Source organism: Poecile atricapillus, chromosome 2, assembly GCF_030490865.1.
Source record: "Poecile atricapillus isolate bPoeAtr1 chromosome 2, bPoeAtr1.hap1, whole genome shotgun sequence".
In the NCBI taxonomy this organism is placed as follows: Eukaryota; Metazoa; Chordata; class Aves; order Passeriformes; family Paridae; genus Poecile; species Poecile atricapillus.
In genome coordinates this window covers 84681763-84699252 of record NC_081250.1, presented here as the reverse complement: position 1 = coordinate 84699252, position 17490 = coordinate 84681763, and the positions used below count along the sequence as shown (strand labels likewise).

The window sequence follows — 17490 nt, the reverse complement described above, 5'->3', positions numbered from 1 at the left end:
AGTGGTGCTGTCTAAATTTAACAAATGTTAAACAAGGTTCTTGTTCTAGTTTAAGGGTTTAAAGAAAAAAGGTCAGAAAGAAAATATCAACAAAAAATACTGGCAGTTGTACAGGTCAGACAAAGTTATTAACTACTATTTAATTAAAAGCCCATCCAGAATTCTCACACCTTCTTACCCGCTCACCCAAAAGGGGGGAGAAGGGAAAAAGGGAGCTGGGAAAATATATCCTATGTAACTTTGAGTTAGGGAAAAAACCTCACTTTATTCCCCACCTATGGAAAGTCAATACTTTAGGACTTCTTAATGTTTTTGGTTTTGATTGTGAACTTATTTTATTGTTCTATTTTTAATTTCCTGCATTTTTTGCAAATTACAGCAAAGAAAGCATCATGCTAAGGGAGAAAGTATTGGTGTTTTAACTTTGTAGATGTGTTCATATGCTGTTTAACATCATGTTTATGCTTTTTAAACTCTTGCCAATTAGTTACGCAACTAGTTGTATATCAGTGTAGGGTATCTGATCATGCATTGGGTTCTGTGGACCTTGGTTTTTAATCTGTTTTGATCATGGTTTTAAAACAACTCCTTGCCTGTTTGCTTGGATCCAGTTCACATGTGTTTTGTTGGAGGTCCTTTACTTTCTTCATTTCTTTAACAGAAGAAATTGAAGTGTGGATATCTGGAACCAAATTTTATGTTTAAAAAAATCAGAGCTATGCTTTCTCAGCTGGCATGATTTTCATTGAGCTTGAAAGTATACTGAAGAAAAAAATTTTCTGGAGAAATGACAGTGGCAGCATAATTTAGAGTATTATTTTCTTTTAGCATCATAGTTACTATGTAGAGCCAATGGGAAAATACCTGCTGGTTTTAACTGGCTTAGGACCATGCTTTTTATGAGTTGCTAGGCATTATCTACACTAGTCCATTTTAGAATCGTTCCTTTTTTTTCCTACTTCAGGTTCTCAAAAGTTTTCTTACACTTTCACTATAATCTCTTAAAACATAATACCTTCATTCCTTTTTGATGGACAGTTGGCACAGCTAAACCCCTTGAAGTTGCTTAATTTATAGTGTTTTCTCACTGGGGAAGGAGAAAACCCCAAAGTAAACATGTTAAGTCTTGCAGAAGATGAATTGCAAACAGTGGCAAAGGAAGGGAGTGGCTTTCACCAGCCAATAATTTGTTGCAAAAGCAGGTTTTTCTTTGATATCTGAAGCAGTGCATACCCAAAAGTGAGCAGAATTCCCAGCACTGGTTGCCCTATTTAAGCTGTAATTGTACCAGTTGAAGTCCTAGTGTTGGTATTTGTTATATCTGTTTCCACAGGTTTTTAACTTTTGTGTCAGTTAAATTTGGGACTGTGCTTGGAAAGTTTCTGTCAAAACTGAGCAGAGGGGAGTTCACTCCAGTGAATTGGAGTACGCCATTCTTTGGAAAGAAATAGGTTGGAGAGATGTGATTTCTTAGTATTTCACACTAAATTCACAAAGAAGCAAGGCTATACACAGTAGGAAAATTAATTTTTTGGGAATAATAAACATTCACAAGTCAAGTTCTGATTTTCTAAGGATATATCACTTATTTTTTTGAATTGGAGAAACCTCACAGGCTACAGTATACTGCAAAGGAAGATAAAATTATGAATTTATATAAATATATATAAAATGGGAAGAGGCTGAAACTTCCTGGTCTCCAGCACATCTGTACTTCCGGTCCCTTTGCGGTATCCTATATTATCACTTTACATTTATTTAGAAGATGGAGTGGTCTAGACAAAGTTAATGTTGAAAGAATAGCAAAAAAAATGTCCACAGTAGGAAAAGACCTAAAGGCTAAGAATATTAAGATAGTGTTCAAGCATTACTTTAAAGAAAATTCAAAGGGAGGGTCTGCTTCTTTATTCTTAGCCTGGTCCTCCAAACTCAATTAATGAATTTACATGGGTTTTGCCAGCATGATCAGGGTATTGATTTTTCTCCAAAGGGCATAGTCTTTGGACCATCCTTCAGGATGGAGAGGAAGTTTGGATTTGAATTTCATGGTCTTGGAAGATTCAGATCCTGAAATTAATTTACTTGACTTCTTCAAAATATAAGCATATGTATTTTTCTATCCAAACTGATCACCTCCTTTAATGAGGCAAACTTAATTTCTGCAAGTATCAATCTGTGGGTGTTACAAAAGAAAAGGTGGCTGTGTACCACACCTGGGTGTGCTCTATCCATTGTCCAGCAAGAAAGTGTTGTATTTAAACCTTCTCCTTACCCCTGTACTCTCACATGACATTCTCCTGACTCCTTCTTTTCACTCCTGACCACTAATGCTGATCTGGAACTAAATATTTAGCTGTTATAATTCAAACTGGTTTTTTGGCATCAGTACCTGACAATCCAGCTGTAAGGACGATGTGAGTTTGTCTTCTGATTTTGTCTTCCACAAGAAAGCTGTCATATGTCATTAAAGACTTGGTTTGTTCCAGTGCTATTCCAGATATTCTCATGAAACTCCAGAAAATCCTGAAAACATGAAAGATGCAGAGAATTAGGGAGCTTGCTTATGCCAGCCCTTAGGGGTTTAGACTCAGCATATTTTACTCACAATGTAGTAAGAATGTGTTCATTGAGGCACAAACATGCGTGCAGATATTAGAAAGAGCTAATTGAAGTGATAAGCTGTGTGTGCATACATCCCTGTGTTTGCACGTAGATCCATGTGTGTATGCACAGAGCTTATGTACATGCACACCTGCACATCCAGACATCTGGAAGAGCTAATTGAAACTGTGAAATTCTGGCTGCAGACTTCTGACTCATGTTGCTAGAATCATCTTAGTGACTCTCTAATTAGAATTTGTTTTAAGCTTTGCACTTATTTTAGAGTTCAAAAGCTTATTCTTCTAATTTAAGTTTTAAAGTCTTCAGAGGTTATATTGTTTTTCAGTAATATCTTTGCCACTGTTTAATCATTACAAAGTGTAAAGTTTCATTTTTGAAAATTTGCTTTGACAGTTGGATGATTGCATTTGTCTCCCTCTAGCTAACCACCTGCAGTCACCACATACTTCAAAGGGAAAAGTTGCTGCAGAAATGAATTCTAAGTTAATAATATTTGTATATCAATAATATTTGTATCAGAATTGAATTATGAGGGCTGGAGCTGGAAGCCAGATCCCTGAGCTTGAATAGATCAGAGCAACACCTTGGACTTCAGAGAGGTTCTGCAGATCTTGGTGAAAATTTTGAGGATTGATCATTCATGTTTCTTGCCTCCAGAAAACTTGCATAAGGACAACACTTTTATTAAAATGTAGAGAAAACACTTTCTAATTCATGTGGAATAAAAATACTTTCAGTAAAACCCAGAAATTAATTCTCCAAAACTAAACAAATACACACCTAAAAACCTCGTGCCAGGGAACTATTTCATTCATAATTCTGGTTGCCATAAAAATTGACTATGCAGACATTAAAGCAGATATTTTTAAAATTATATGTTTTATGTAAAGTTTCCATCTTCTCCTCCAATATAAATTGGCATATCTACAATGAAAATATATTGAAGATGATCATCTCTAGTGGTTTAATAGTTTCTATATGTTAAAAGAATTTGCAGAGAAGAACTTCTGCATTAGTTTTTAAAATAGTTTGAATTTCAGGAGGACATATATTGCAGATATAATAACTCCTGTCTTCCATGAACTAAAAACATAGGCTGATTGATTAAAAATAATTATTAATTCTATAGAAAATCAATTCATATTGCAATGATGAATTCATTTAGCTCAAGACTTCTGATCTGTTTTGTGGTTATTTATGATTGATGAATGTTTAATACCAGTGGAAAAATGTGGGTTTTTTTTTCTTTCTGTTGTCAGACTTTGACCTTTTGAATTCCCTGACTCCTGAAGTCCGTTTCCAGACCATTAGTTAAGACAGATTTTGATTTTAGGCTTGGTTCTTCAACACTATTGGATTGAGTTAATCTATTTTCATGTAGTGCAAAAGTATAAGTGAAAGGAGAAACCAACTTTTTCAAGCTTACAAATATGTGGCTTTTTCCATCCTCAGTCTTCTAAGATTGCTCTCCATCTATCTGCTAATGCCCTTCTAAGACAAAGTGTAAATAGCCTCTTTTCTAATGTTCACTTGTTTTCCTTCCAGCTTAATATTTTCATGTCTTCTTTCTATACTGGGATTGAACTGAATTTTGGATTCCATATGAATTTTCCTCTGTAATTCTTTCTTCAGGTTCCTTTAAAATGTGTTTTTCTATTTGAATCTGTCATTGGCTTTTGGACATTTCTTTGCAGGTTTCAAAATGTTTCTTTTGTTATTCTCTTCCATTCTGCCTCATTTCCACATCTTACTATGCATTAAATCCCTACCACAGAAATATTTATCACACATTCACAAATCTCTATGTATCAATCCCCTTTTCTTTCAGTGCTAAATCTTTTCTGGTCTGAGTACTGTTCATTTGACTTTTCCCCCACTGCCCTCATGACAAGTGAATGTGAACATCACCATCTTTCTGGGCCAAAATATGATTTCTGTCCTGCACAGCCTTAGTTCATTGTTCCTTCCCCAGGATATAAGTCAATACTCTTATCATCACATTCACTAAACTCTTCTGCTTTTTCCTATGTTCCTTTCCTTTTCCAGTCTTTCATCCCTGAATTTCTTCAAGGACTTAATTTCTGGTCAAATCTCATGAACATGTTCACTTTGTTTTTTGCCACAATTATTTTGTTCCCATTCTCACTTCATGTTTTCTTTCCTACTTCTTTCATGTCTGCTTTTATTCCACTTGGACAGATACCCAAAAAGAGATTTGTAATGTTTTCCACATTTTTTCTTATTTCCTTTTATGATTCACCAATTATTTTATAATTTCCTGCACATCTCTCACTAGAAGCACGTAGCTATCAAAAAAAAAAGTTTTGTGAGTAGCTGAATTTGCTGACTCTCTATCTTTTGTTGGATATTCCTTTCTGGGAATCTTTTGAAATTATTAATTCTTCCCATAGTGGCTTTACATACTGGTATTTTTGACAGTTATGAAAAATCTATTTTCAAATTACTGTGGTTTTTTATAGGCTGACATATTTTGACAGTGCATTGTGACAAAAAGTGTTGGACTTGTGGGAGATAAGTTTTTAGCAGTCTAGGCAGAAAGGTGTAAATCAGCCCCAGAAAAGGTGCATTTTAGATGTAAATTGATTCTGGTATTTCCTCACAGTGATAGTAAAAGAAAGAAAGAAAAGAAAAAGAAAGAATATTCTATCAAATAAGACACAAAGTTGTCCATGCACTTTTGAAAGTCAAGATAAATCATTTTACACTTTTATGGAATGCAAACAAACCTTACCCTAAGCATCTGGTGGCATCCCAGACTGTCATCTGCAGTTCAGCTGGATTTTGGAATTCACTTCAGATTTAGCCTGCAGCCTGTACTCCCACCTGAGTGATGGGTAGAGATGTTTCCTTTAAACAGTCAAGGAGCATAGGAACATTTGATCCCAAAATGTTTTCCATGCTGTGGTAATGATGGTTTTTTCTCACTAGAGTTTGTATACACAAAACAAAAGCAAAAGCATTTGCATTTTAGGGGTTTTTAAAATATGTCTCACATCCAGAAAGTTAAAAAAGAACCCACATGCTTTGTGTACTGTCACTCAGCCTGATGGTTCTCAGCTGCAGAGCACCATAAGGGCAGAAAGGAGGTTGGCATGTTTTGGAAGCTTCTGCATATATGTCCATGTTTTCTCTGTAACATGTATGGCACTATAAAGTGGCATTTTAAGGGACTGAACACACATGTCTCTTTTTTTAAAAAAGTGTGCTGTTTTAATAAATCTTCTTATAAAGATACCTGTAATGGACACATGCTGAAGCCTGTGGCTGTTTCATGGATGTCATTGGATTTATACCAATGTTGAAGTATCTCCCAATAATTTGGTGTCTTATCATCTTTAGCTGCATTTTTGTAAATTGAGAATCTGGAGACTAGTGGAATATTAACTGTAAAATATGTTGGTTTGTGTGATGTTGAGCTGAGGTTTGCTGTTTCGAACGTTCCATTCTTTGCTTTGCTGATCACATTTCTTCAGAAAAGATTTTTTAGCAGTCTAAGTTTCTTTTGTTTGTGGCTAAATATCTTCAGATTTCAGTAAAATAATTCTTTCTCCTTCACAGAACACACAGTGACAGATATTAAATCAATAATCCATTATGAAGATTTGTAGCGTGTTTTCACTATATCCAGTTGAGAGTGACTTGTCAATGCTAACAGCTTTGAATCAAAGAAATTATTTTTCTCGTTTTTAACAAGTTCCTCAGCTGTGATTCACATGGTCCACAGGATGTAAGTTTGCTGGCTACAGCAATGAGTTCAGTGTCCAGACTGAAAGGAGAGGACACAAAGGATTTATATGTGTGTGCCTACCAAACATTTTACCAAACCCATTTATACAACTGAGTCTTCCCATTAGTACCAGGCAGCATTCTCTCTGCTCCCACCTTCTGAGTTGTTGAGACATGGCTACACTCTTCTGTCAAGAGAGATTATTTTTTGCTAATTCTGTTGGGATGCTACTTTTTAAAAGAATATGAATTTGTTTGAAACGCACTGTCACTCACAGAAGAGATGATACAAAAACAAAAATGTAAATCAAGTTAGCTTGTCTTCTTTTTTATACATCTTTTGCTGCAATGGAAAAGAAATTGTGTCCATTTCCCTTAATACCGATTGACTTCTTCAGATTGATGTGAATGAATTTGGGTAGCAGTAATAGACAAAAATTTTATTAAGCATGATGGGTATTCTGACTCGAGATAATCTGAAAAATAAAACAGAAACAGGAGAATTTATTTGGCGGAAATACATTGAATTTTAAATCACAAGAAGTGATTTTAAATTTTCAATTCTCAAAGCATTTATCTGTCATAAAATCCTAAAAAAATGTAACTGACTTGACAATCTCTGAGCTGCTTGGTTAATACACATTGTTGAATTCCTAGACTTGTATTCCACTGCTTTATATGTGCCATGGTACTTCCTTTAGTTTTGGAGAACTCAGATTAAATTTGTGATCTCAGACTGACAGAATACTGAGAGAGGTGGTAGTAGTGGGTGATACTGCATCTGTTTCCTTTTAATTGCAAGAGTTCACAGACATGCTTATGTTTAAGTAGAATTCATGTATTCCCAATCCATGTTTTCTAACCTCTTAACGATACGAGTAAAAGACTTATATTCCTAAACTTCAAAATATAATATTTGACAATTCATTAAGAGAAATAAGCAGCTTATGTGTGGGTTCTTGTGGGTTTTTCCAATTTGTTCAGTCTCCATGTGATTTTTAAATGGAAAATGGGTTTTGAATATTGCTTCACTTCTTTTATATATATGAGGCACAAGAAGTATAACAAAATCTAAAGAAGGGTTCTTGGAAGCTCTCTCTGTTCGTGCCCCTTGCTGTCCTCAGTGTTGTGGAAGGGGCCAGAGTTAATAGTCATACTTGTTCCCTACAGAGAAATTCACAGTGAATCTGAGCCCCTTAGTGTATTTTGGAAAACCTTTTTCCTGGAGGCTTCCATATTTCTAGTTCCTTTCCTTGGGTGGTTGTTCTTTTAGCTTTTCAGCTGGAAACGAAGTTGGATACCACAGGAGTTGCAAAGCGAACACAAATCAGTTGGAGCTGGAAACCAAGGCTGTAGTCTTAGCTGTGAAGACACTCTCCATCACAGGAGCTTCCCTAAGTGAAGATGAGAAGTAATCAGATAAGCTTCTATAAAGGGAAGTTATGGTTATGGTACAAGAAAAAAAATTAATGATAAAGACAATTAAGAAAAAAAACAGTATTATTGCAGATGGTGTGGACCTGTGTCATAGGAAAATTTTAGTAACCTCTACAGTGACAGATTGGCAGATTGGTCACTTTAGAAATGGGAGATAAAATACATGATTTTGTTTGGGAGGTGATTGCCTTGCACCTGGCACTGCTAGGATTTCTGATCAAAAAACTCTGTACTAAAACAAGAGGAACGTGGTCATCCACTCTGAGGGAGAACTGGCAGGGGCACAGCAGACAGAATGTTCTCAGACATCTCTGGTTCTGGCTGTGTGAGTTCTAGTGTCTACCAAATTGGCCCTTTCCACAAGACCTGGAACTGCTATCTAGATGTTCTGATAGACTCATAAGGAAACACTAGTTGTACAGATTTCAAAAAATAACTCAAAACTTTTACAGTAAGAACTTGAGGGCCTACTTTGCAGGCATATAAATCAACACAGTACAGCCTGTATAAATAACTGTTGTGAGAATGAAATAGTTGCTTCAATTTTATTATTGTGTGTGACCAGGTATTTTCCTACCAACAGCAAAATGCAGCAAGATAATAAAGCAGCATAAAGTAAATTGCATAAAATGCTTTTTTGCAGTTCAGAACAGGAAAAGGTTAACTTTTCTTTCCTTCTGACTGCAGACTGTCAGCACAACTGCATCAGGGAGTACAGAAAAATAAACTATTCAGTGTATCTGGTTAGAAAGGAAAATCTGAGTAGTCACAATTTTTTGGTTTGTTTTGTTGGGTTTTTTAACTGTGTCTCCCAGCAATCTCATGACTGCAGTATAATGCTTTAGTTTTGAAGCAGGAGCTTACATTAATTCAGTTTCTGTGTTGTCAATTTATTGCAAATTTAGTGTAAGTAATATCAGCACCATGTCAGGGAATGCAGTCTCTAAGTTCAGTTTCTGCAGTAGGTCTGACATAACCTTATATGGTCAGTTATAATCTGCTGTGGTATCATTCAGCTAATCAATAAAAGTTGGCATTAATGGAATTTAAATGTCTAACAGGCATAAATATTCTTGCTGTCACCGAATAGATGTATTTGTTTGCCTGCTGTAAATCTTACCTTTTGTATTCACTCTTTTGTATTCACTTGCAAATAAAATTATATCCTTTATGATGCTTTTATTTTTTCATCTCTAGTTTGGAAAAAATAAAACCCTTACTTTTTGCTAATATATCTGGTACTTTGAGTGCTTAAAAACAGCTGAATTGATTACTTCTGACTTGAAGACTTCTGAGGAGGAAGTTGCATAACAAGACTGGGAGCTCAAATATGTGAGTTTTGGCAAAGAGCTGTGGAAGAAAGGCTTGTCTGTAGCAACCTCACAAGAAAAGAACTTGACATTTTGAAAAATTTTTATTGACCAGTGTGAACAGGGAACAGGAAGTCAAGTCACTCTCACAGGCAATCTGCAGCCTCTTCCTTGCTGACCTTTAAATGCCACTTACTGTCATCAGAAAGTCAAGGAAATGTTAATAACAGGGCTTTGGGTAAAGAAGTTATATATAAGGGATGTCTTTTTAAAACAATTGTAATCTGATTTCCATTTTTATACACATCTGTTTTTGTAAAAAAGAATTCTCACAGCAGTACAGTTATATTTTTAATTAATTACTCATACCTTTATTTATATATGACTTTAAAATTTTCAAAGTATCCATAAGATACCAGAACTTCTGTTTATTCTTAAAAAGGAGGTAGTTTGAAAAAGGTATTTTACAATTGCGTTCTTGGTTTATGAACTTGGAACAGAGACTGGCCTCAGCTTTAGGCCCTTAATCTATCATGTGTTGAGTTCAGCAGGCTATGGGACTTTAGAAGTCTTGTAGAAAGCTGACTGCTTTTAAAATCTTCTTAAATGAGAGTGGTATGCATACTTCACCAGGTTACTCTTAGCCTTCATACTTCTGTGTTTTTAGCAGTTACTATTTACCCTTCAAAAATGTCTAAATTTCAGTTAGAAGAACTAGTAGGAAAAAAATCTTAGAATTAAATTGCTGAACCCCAAAGAAAACACCTGGTACATTAGGCAAAAAACAGGAAGTTCCTGTGATTTCAGAAATTTAATGAGAAGGAAAAAAACTAACTGGCAATTTTAACATGAAATAGTGATGACACGATGGCACCATAGCTTAGTATGGCAATTGTTTCTTGCCTCCTTCCAGCATCTACATCATGAAATTGAAATGGACTCTAATCCATGGTTGTGCTTCAATACATATTCTAAACCTATGGTCATCTGGTTTCTAACCTGACTGCTGACCTATGCTGGTCTGGCTGGTTTTGTATTGGGTATGCTTCAATTCAGGGGAAAAAACAACCCCAAACCAAACTTTTTTTTCTTGCTAGTTTTCATTAATTAATTGCTGTTTGAACTGCAAAAAGTTAATCTGAACACTAGTGGTTCAACAAAGACTGATTTTGCACACTGAGAGATGTTTTTGAAAGCTCTTTATGTAATTCATTTACATGAACTTTCTTTTATGAATTGATTTCTCTTTTTTCCTTTTTTTCTTATAGAACACATGGACTCTGTGAACTGATTTTTGTTCTGAGCAGAGTATTCTTGCTAACCTGTTTGTCAAATGAAACAGAGCATAAGGGCCGACTTGTTTTAGCCAGCAACATTGGCTTCAATTCCCAAGTTTGGCTTTCCTCATTTACACTGCTGTAATTTGAGTCATTCAATTGGTTCTTTGATAACAAATTAGAAAAACAAGAAATGAGAGATGGCTGAAGTATTTGGCATGTAGATATCATGTCCCTGCAATTTTGCTTGATTAATGTTGTATGCTCTAAATAGTTGCCTTGCTAAACTGCCTGAAAAACCTCCAGAATCCTGTGATTTGGAAAGAAGCTGCATTGTATCTAACCCAACATAAAATATAAAAGCTGGTTAGGTGTTGTCTCTCTGTATAGTTTCACAACAAAAGACAAGTCATGCCGCAATCACTTGTGTCAGTGTTTTGTGTTCATGGTTGCTTTTTTGTCTTAAAGCTGATGAATCTGACTACACACATGCAAGAATTTGAAGGTCTGCCTCCACTTAGGCAAAGTTCTTTGAGAGGGCTTTTAAAACTAGTTCAAAACTGCCCTCTTTCCATTTCCCTGGAAGCTGTGGTGAGTTTTGGATTTAGGGCAAGTGTTTTTACATGAGCATTCTTGAAGTGCTCAGTAAAGGAATAATGGGCTTGAAATAAATGTTGGACTTGGAAAAGAAAACAGATGAATTTGCAAGGTTGGTGGGTTTTTTTCTATCATTCAAGTCTTTTTATTAAAAACTACTTAACGTGTCATGGAAGTATTACCTTTTTCCACCCCCCATGTATCTTCTGTTAGGAAATCCACACTTAAAAACAGAACAAAACAGCTTTAAACTGTTTAGTTGTTTATCACTGTATTCCTTCCCAATGACCTGTAGCTTGGAAAAGGATTCTCATAGCCCTCCAGCCTCAAGATCTTGAGATAAAATTGAACATTCATTTACGATCGATGGTTATGGCCTATTGTCTTACCAGTACTCTGTATTTGTAGTGTTAGGAGGGAGGTCTTAGGGCTATTTTATTATTTTCATACATCTTTATCTAAAATTTCTGCACCCTTTTATCTAGAAGGCTAAACAAATAATAGCATTAAAAACATACCTGCAGGATCCACTTTGAAATTGTTTTGTTCAGTTGTTTTAGAAATGTGTGAAAAGAGGACACTACTTTGCATTTCACTCTGTGAACCCATTATTTCTGTAGGAGTAAACAAACTATTTGATAGGACCTGATACAGTATGCACTGATAATGACTTAAAACTTTTAACTTACAGATGAGATCATTAGTTTTTCCACTGCCCAATATACAGGGCCAAGACAAGACTATTTCTCTATAAGATTCTACCTAATCTTTTAATCAACACCATCTACTTCAAGCTTTTTTCTTAATTTCCTAGAAGGGTAAAGGTTCTATTGATGTCATTCAATTGAGAACAACTGGTGATGAAAAAGATGTGGCAAACACTGCTTTCAGTCAGAGAAGACTGGTAAAATACTCCACTTGTGCTAAATACATTATTTCACGATGAAGTGTGCTGTGCAGTGTGCAACATAAAATTAACAAAATCATCTAGGTCAGTAGTTGGTATCACACGCACAGTAAATGCAGGAAGAGGTACAAATCTGTTTGCATCTCAGTTGCTTTCACAGGAATCTACAAAACATGGAACTTTACCAGGCAGTAAAGGAGTCTTACTGCATGTTATATATATTTTTGCATTGCTCTACTTTTTAGCTCTTTTTGCTTTATTGGTGCTTCCTCCATGGTTCTAAAACTAAATAAATTGTAATGTTAAGTTTGCTGCCCTGTGTTTTTAGTTTTTACCTAAGCTTGCATTTGGTACTTGTGGAAATAAATGATCTTTTGTTTTTTTTAAGTAATGTCATTTGGGGTGGCCTTTAAGTTTCCTGCCAGTATGTATTCTGCGGTTTTGGATAAAATTCCACCAGAGAGCTTTATGTCCTCGATGGGAGAGTTTTGCAATTGTAGCATGTTCTATTATGATAAGAACAGCATTCTCAACCATGCTCATCAGCCTGTATTTCCAGAAGAGCTATTCATCTCGAGGTCATGGTGAAGTGGTATCAGTGCTGATTCCACAGAAGATATTTTTGGGAAGAAGTTACAGTCAAATAATTTAATTAAGAAATAAAATCTTCAATTTAATATGGAAGGTTCTCTTAATTAAAAAAAGGAGAAAGTGACTCAGATTTAGAGGGAAAAGTTTTTGCAAGATTTTTATTAGCAGAGTAAAAAAAGAAGTATTGAATTTAAGAGTAAAACCTAAAATTAAAAAGCCCATTTTCAAGCCATCCTAATTCTAATCTTTTTTTATTTGTAGATTTGCTACTATGTGACTGTATATGTTTCTGTTTGTATATTAATATAAAAATGTATTAAGATTCTGAAATCCATTAAACTTTTTCCATTGATTTTATTAAGTTTTCAATGAGAACTAAAGTAATTTTTAACAGTAAGGAATTACTGAATTAGTCTTCTGTTTCTCCTTTAATCTGAGCCAATTAGAATCCAGAGTGGTGCCTGTCAGTAGGGCTTCTTTTCACCAAGTTAAATGGTTGTTTTCAGTGAGTTGTAAGTGATTATGCGTGATTGTGCATGTAAATTGGAAATAGTTTAATGGTAGCAGTATTTCTCTTATGTCAATCTGTGGAGAAGACTCAGGTAAATCAGGCAGATTGATAACAAAATAGAAAACCCTGAGACACTTGACAGCATTTTATTAAAATGGTGTTCTAGTTCAAGAGTAAATCATGCTTCCAGAAATGTGTAACACTTGTAATTTAAATGCAACCACAAATGCATTTGGATAACTGTAATTATATGTCTTGATGTGAACTTTATATTTTAAATAGCAAGCAGCAGCAGTGTTCCCATCAATAATGCTGTTAAACCGCTGTAGGTGCTTATCACGCCTCCTGTCTTATTAATACTGCCTGTAAGCTTTGTTCCAGTTGACCTTTGGAAGTTTCCAAAAGTTAGAGTTTGCAATTCAGCAGGTTTGGCAGAGGAATATACATGATTATTCATATCATTGTTTAAACGGTAACCAGATGTGTCTTGTTTTTCTTCTTTCTTTCCCATTGTTTTTAAAGAGTGATGTTAATCCAAGATGTTCATTCATTTACAGGGTTTTTCCACAGCACCAAACTCCCCTTCGGTGAATTCTCGTTCCAGTAGCCTGGGTTCGTCACTGTCTCTTGGTAACATCTCTGGAATGACAGCAAACCCAGAAGTGAAAAAGCGCAGAGCACCTCCTCCACCAGTGGCAACACCAGTATTGCCGAACGAAGAGGTGAGGGGACAAGAGAGGACAGCAGCACAGGTAACGGTGACACCACTGAATGGGCTCCTTTGTTTGGTGTGCTATGTACCGTCCATTCATTCAGCAGTCCTAAAGCCATTCACAGGTATTTTATTTAGCCGTTAGCTACAGCTAACCAAAACATCAACTTACAAGATAATATTATCAAAAGTCTTAGTTTTTTGTACACATTTACTGAGCTCTGTTGAGACTGCCCTGAGCTTTCTGCCATGTTATGAATCATTCTAAATCAGAAACGTTTTGTGAAGCAATATGCTAAGAGAAGGAGGGTAAAGAAAAAGTAAGGCAGAAAAGCTGGAAATTGTATAAGGTATCCTTACTGACTGGGGAAGTCCTGGAGAACAGGTGGAAGTTCTAACAAGAGACAGAAACCTTCAGCATACCATTTTTTCCGAATACTTGCTAGGCTGTCGCCTGTATCCCTGTTTCCAGTGCTGCCATGGGATACCAGAATAACTGCTCTGTTTTCTGAGTTGTGCCATGTGACCTTTTAAAGCAGTGCTTTGGTTTTGCTTTTATGAAAGATCACTGTTCCGCAGCACATTATTGAAAATTAAACAGAAATGGGGGGAAACCTTTCTGAGGACCTAAGCCTTTGAAAAGAATAGAGCTAAAAGAAGAGGAAATTGCTCTTGTTTTTTTAGTGACACTCAGGTGTGTGTTACTGAACCTGCACAAGTACATGAAGTCTTCTGGTTCCACCAGCAACTAATAGTATTATGGTCTAAATGTAAACTCTAGAAATCAGCATATAAAGTTATATATGGATGCCAAAGACGAGTGCAAGGAGCCAATATCACCAAAGCTGTGTAATGTGGACTGACTCTTACCAGCTATGGCATTGTCACCTCTACAGCAGACTGACCTTTGGAAAGCAAACTGTCCTAGTGCAAAATGGAGTCAGAAAGGAGTCTTTGACTTCACAACAGAGGAAGAGGAGGAGGAGCCTGTTGCTTTGTCCCACTCCCTGTCACACTCTTATTTATCTGCATAAACACATATATTAAATGCCTTCTCAAGTGAAGCATTCTGTAAGAAAAGTTAAGGCACACGCTTGGTAAAGGACTACAGATTTTTATTTTCCCATTCTTAGGTTATCTAAGTGTGATTGCTGGAACATAGTAGCATTTCATCTTTCAAAATTGGAATAGATGCCTTTGAAATAGCACTCATTTATAGAGACAGCTGAAGAGAAATAGCAGCATTTTTCTAGCAACACTTGTGCACTTTTTTCCTTAAAATTTCCTTTTGAAATTTCTATGTAAATACTTTTATGAGGTTTCTTAAGTCCCCCAGAGTTAATGTGTTTAAGGTAAATATTTTCATACAAAATATTTAAGGTAGATCTTTTCATACCAAAATACTATGGCATTATAACTTCTAAGTTTATAAAAGTATGATAATCACAGACTACATTATTCTGCCATTCTCTTTGGCTGATCTCCCTGCAGTATGGCATTGAGATCCTTAATTGTGATGTACAATAACACTGTGAATCTAAACTTTCCCTAAACATACTAACATTTCTATTTTCAGCATTGTTGCAAATAGGTTAAAATGCTAGTTTTCTGAAGCCATTGGTAGAAAAGTCTGTATTTTATTTTTTGCAAGTAATATACAGTACAGTATCAACTTTGAATTCTCTTAGTCTGAAAGAAAAGTTATGTTGAAGAAAGGAAGCAGATGAAGACTGTGTCAGAGAATTTTCCATAACCAAGTTCATTTTGAGTAAAGGAAATGTTCTGTGTAGCTGACAAAGTCAGCGGAGACCACAGTAAAGCTGCTAGAGTATATTTGGCTGCATTTGTTCAGTAGAGGACATATTTCTGGAAATTATGGCTTAGGTTAAAATGTTAGAAAGTTACAGTGTGTTTCTGAAGCTCCTAGGCTGAAAGTTGCTAAAAGGCTGCCATGTATTTTTAACAGGAATGGAGTAGAATTGAAATAAAGCACAAGTTCCATGAAGCAATCAAAAACTGAGGGAAGAAATTAATTATTCAGTATTATGGGGCAAAGTAGCAACGGAGATATTGTTTATAAGAAAACCCAAATAGTTCCATTTTATCTACGTGCAGACAAGCCAGTTTGCTGTGAAAATAGAGTAAAAAATCTCAGGGTGTAAGTTTATTTCTTTAGTTTATGGGAAAGAATTAGCACTGATCTTTTTTTTCAAGGAAGGACGTCAATTCCTTATTAATGAACTTCCTTCCATAAAAAGATAAGGTGTTTGTTTAGAAAACTTTATTTATGTGCAACTGTTACTAACAGGAAGATCCTGCAAAAGGGGAACATGTTTATTTCCAGTGAAGCTAGCACATTAAGAAAATGAAAAGGTGGTATTCTGAACTTTCAGAAGTTTTTTTCTTTTTTAGCTGTCTGGTTCCATAAAATTGTGTATTAAATAAAGTACTGTAGCTGTTATGAACACCTGTAATTTTCCAACCCAGTAAGCCTGCTATTTTTAACCCATTGTTATGTTCCAGGCATAGGTGATTCTTTAGGGTTATATATATCTCATCGCCCTGCCTAGTGGTTCCAAATCTCCATGTGTATGAGGACTGTGATGTTTTAGTTTATGCTTTACATTTAGATCTCTCCACTCACTTTTCTGCATAGGTGACTTGTTGCAATATAACTTTACAATCTTACAGCTTTTGTTCCTGTAGGGCTTAGGGTAATTTATCTCCTCATGGATAAGGCCCCTGCAGTAACTTTATTTACTTTTTAGTGCAACAGCAGTAGTTTTCTGTGTCTATTTAAAGGTATTTTTCCCTCTGAGATTGCTTTAAATCTACCCTAGAAAATATTCATGTCTGTTCAGAGTGTGCTGAACATGCACTAAGTAGTTTGCAAAGAAATTCAGAGTCAAAGAAAGGAGTCTACAGATTTCTTCCCTGGAGACTTCACCCCTGTTTTTCTTAAATATCTTCCATATGATGCTATTTATAATAATGAGAAGTCAGTTGAAAAAATAATCTTCAAAATGCTAGGGTGTATAACAATTCCAGGACAAAATCCAGGAGGTTTGATGCTAACAAAGCAAGGCGGTCCTCTGCTTTCTTAAGTTGCAACACAAAGCTTACACAATCCAAAGAGTAGAGCAGAACAATGTAAGGGCGAGTTAAAATTGAGCACCCTATGCAGTGTGCTAGCAAAATTTCTGTCCTCCCCACCCCAAAAAAAGCATGCACCGTATTGACAAAATAGAAGACCTGTATGAGTATGACGTTGTAGACAGAGTGCACAGAGAAAAGCCACATGTGAAATCTGACAGAGTTACAGGCATCTCCTTAGAGGCTTATTCAGTGATGTCTCTCTAAAAGAAATGAGTAAAGGAAGTGTGTTTTTCTTGGAAAAAATAATATTTTGGAAGAACCTGAAAGAACTGTGAAATAGAGTTATTTGAGTCCCTAGGAAGTTAAGAGTATTGTGCACTGGAAGATTATGGAAGTAAACTTTTTTTGTTTTTTAACATGGAAATATGTATGTGGAAATATAGAAACTGAAGTGAGGGATGTGATAAAGTTGGCCTTGAGCATTTCTTCAAGAGCTTTGTCTATAAAATGCAGTGGTTTATTCAGAAGAAGTTCATGGGATTTTTTGGAGACAACATAGAGTTAGATGATGACTCTTCAGTGCCTTCATGAGTAAAAAAGCTCTGGCATCAATTTCAAATGTCAGAAATGCAACTTGTAGACTGTGATAAAGGAGCTGTGTGTTATTTCAGCTGCTACCGTTT

General features: G+C 35.6%; 1 protein-coding gene across 9 annotated transcripts in view; it reads left to right on the top strand.

Annotated features, from left to right (window-relative positions):
- COBL (cordon-bleu WH2 repeat protein) overlaps positions 1 to 17490 on the top strand; it is a 168501-nt gene that overhangs the window by 81391 nt on the left and 69620 nt on the right. For 8 of the 9 annotated variants that reach the window (XM_058830782.1, XM_058830784.1, XM_058830780.1 and 5 more), the window contains one exon: positions 13557 to 13751. In XM_058830782.1, coding sequence (XP_058686765.1) covers positions 13557 to 13751 — 195 coding nt within the window. The remainder of the gene's footprint in view (positions 1 to 13556; positions 13752 to 17490) is intronic. The other variant, XM_058830781.1, reaches the window with a different exon arrangement.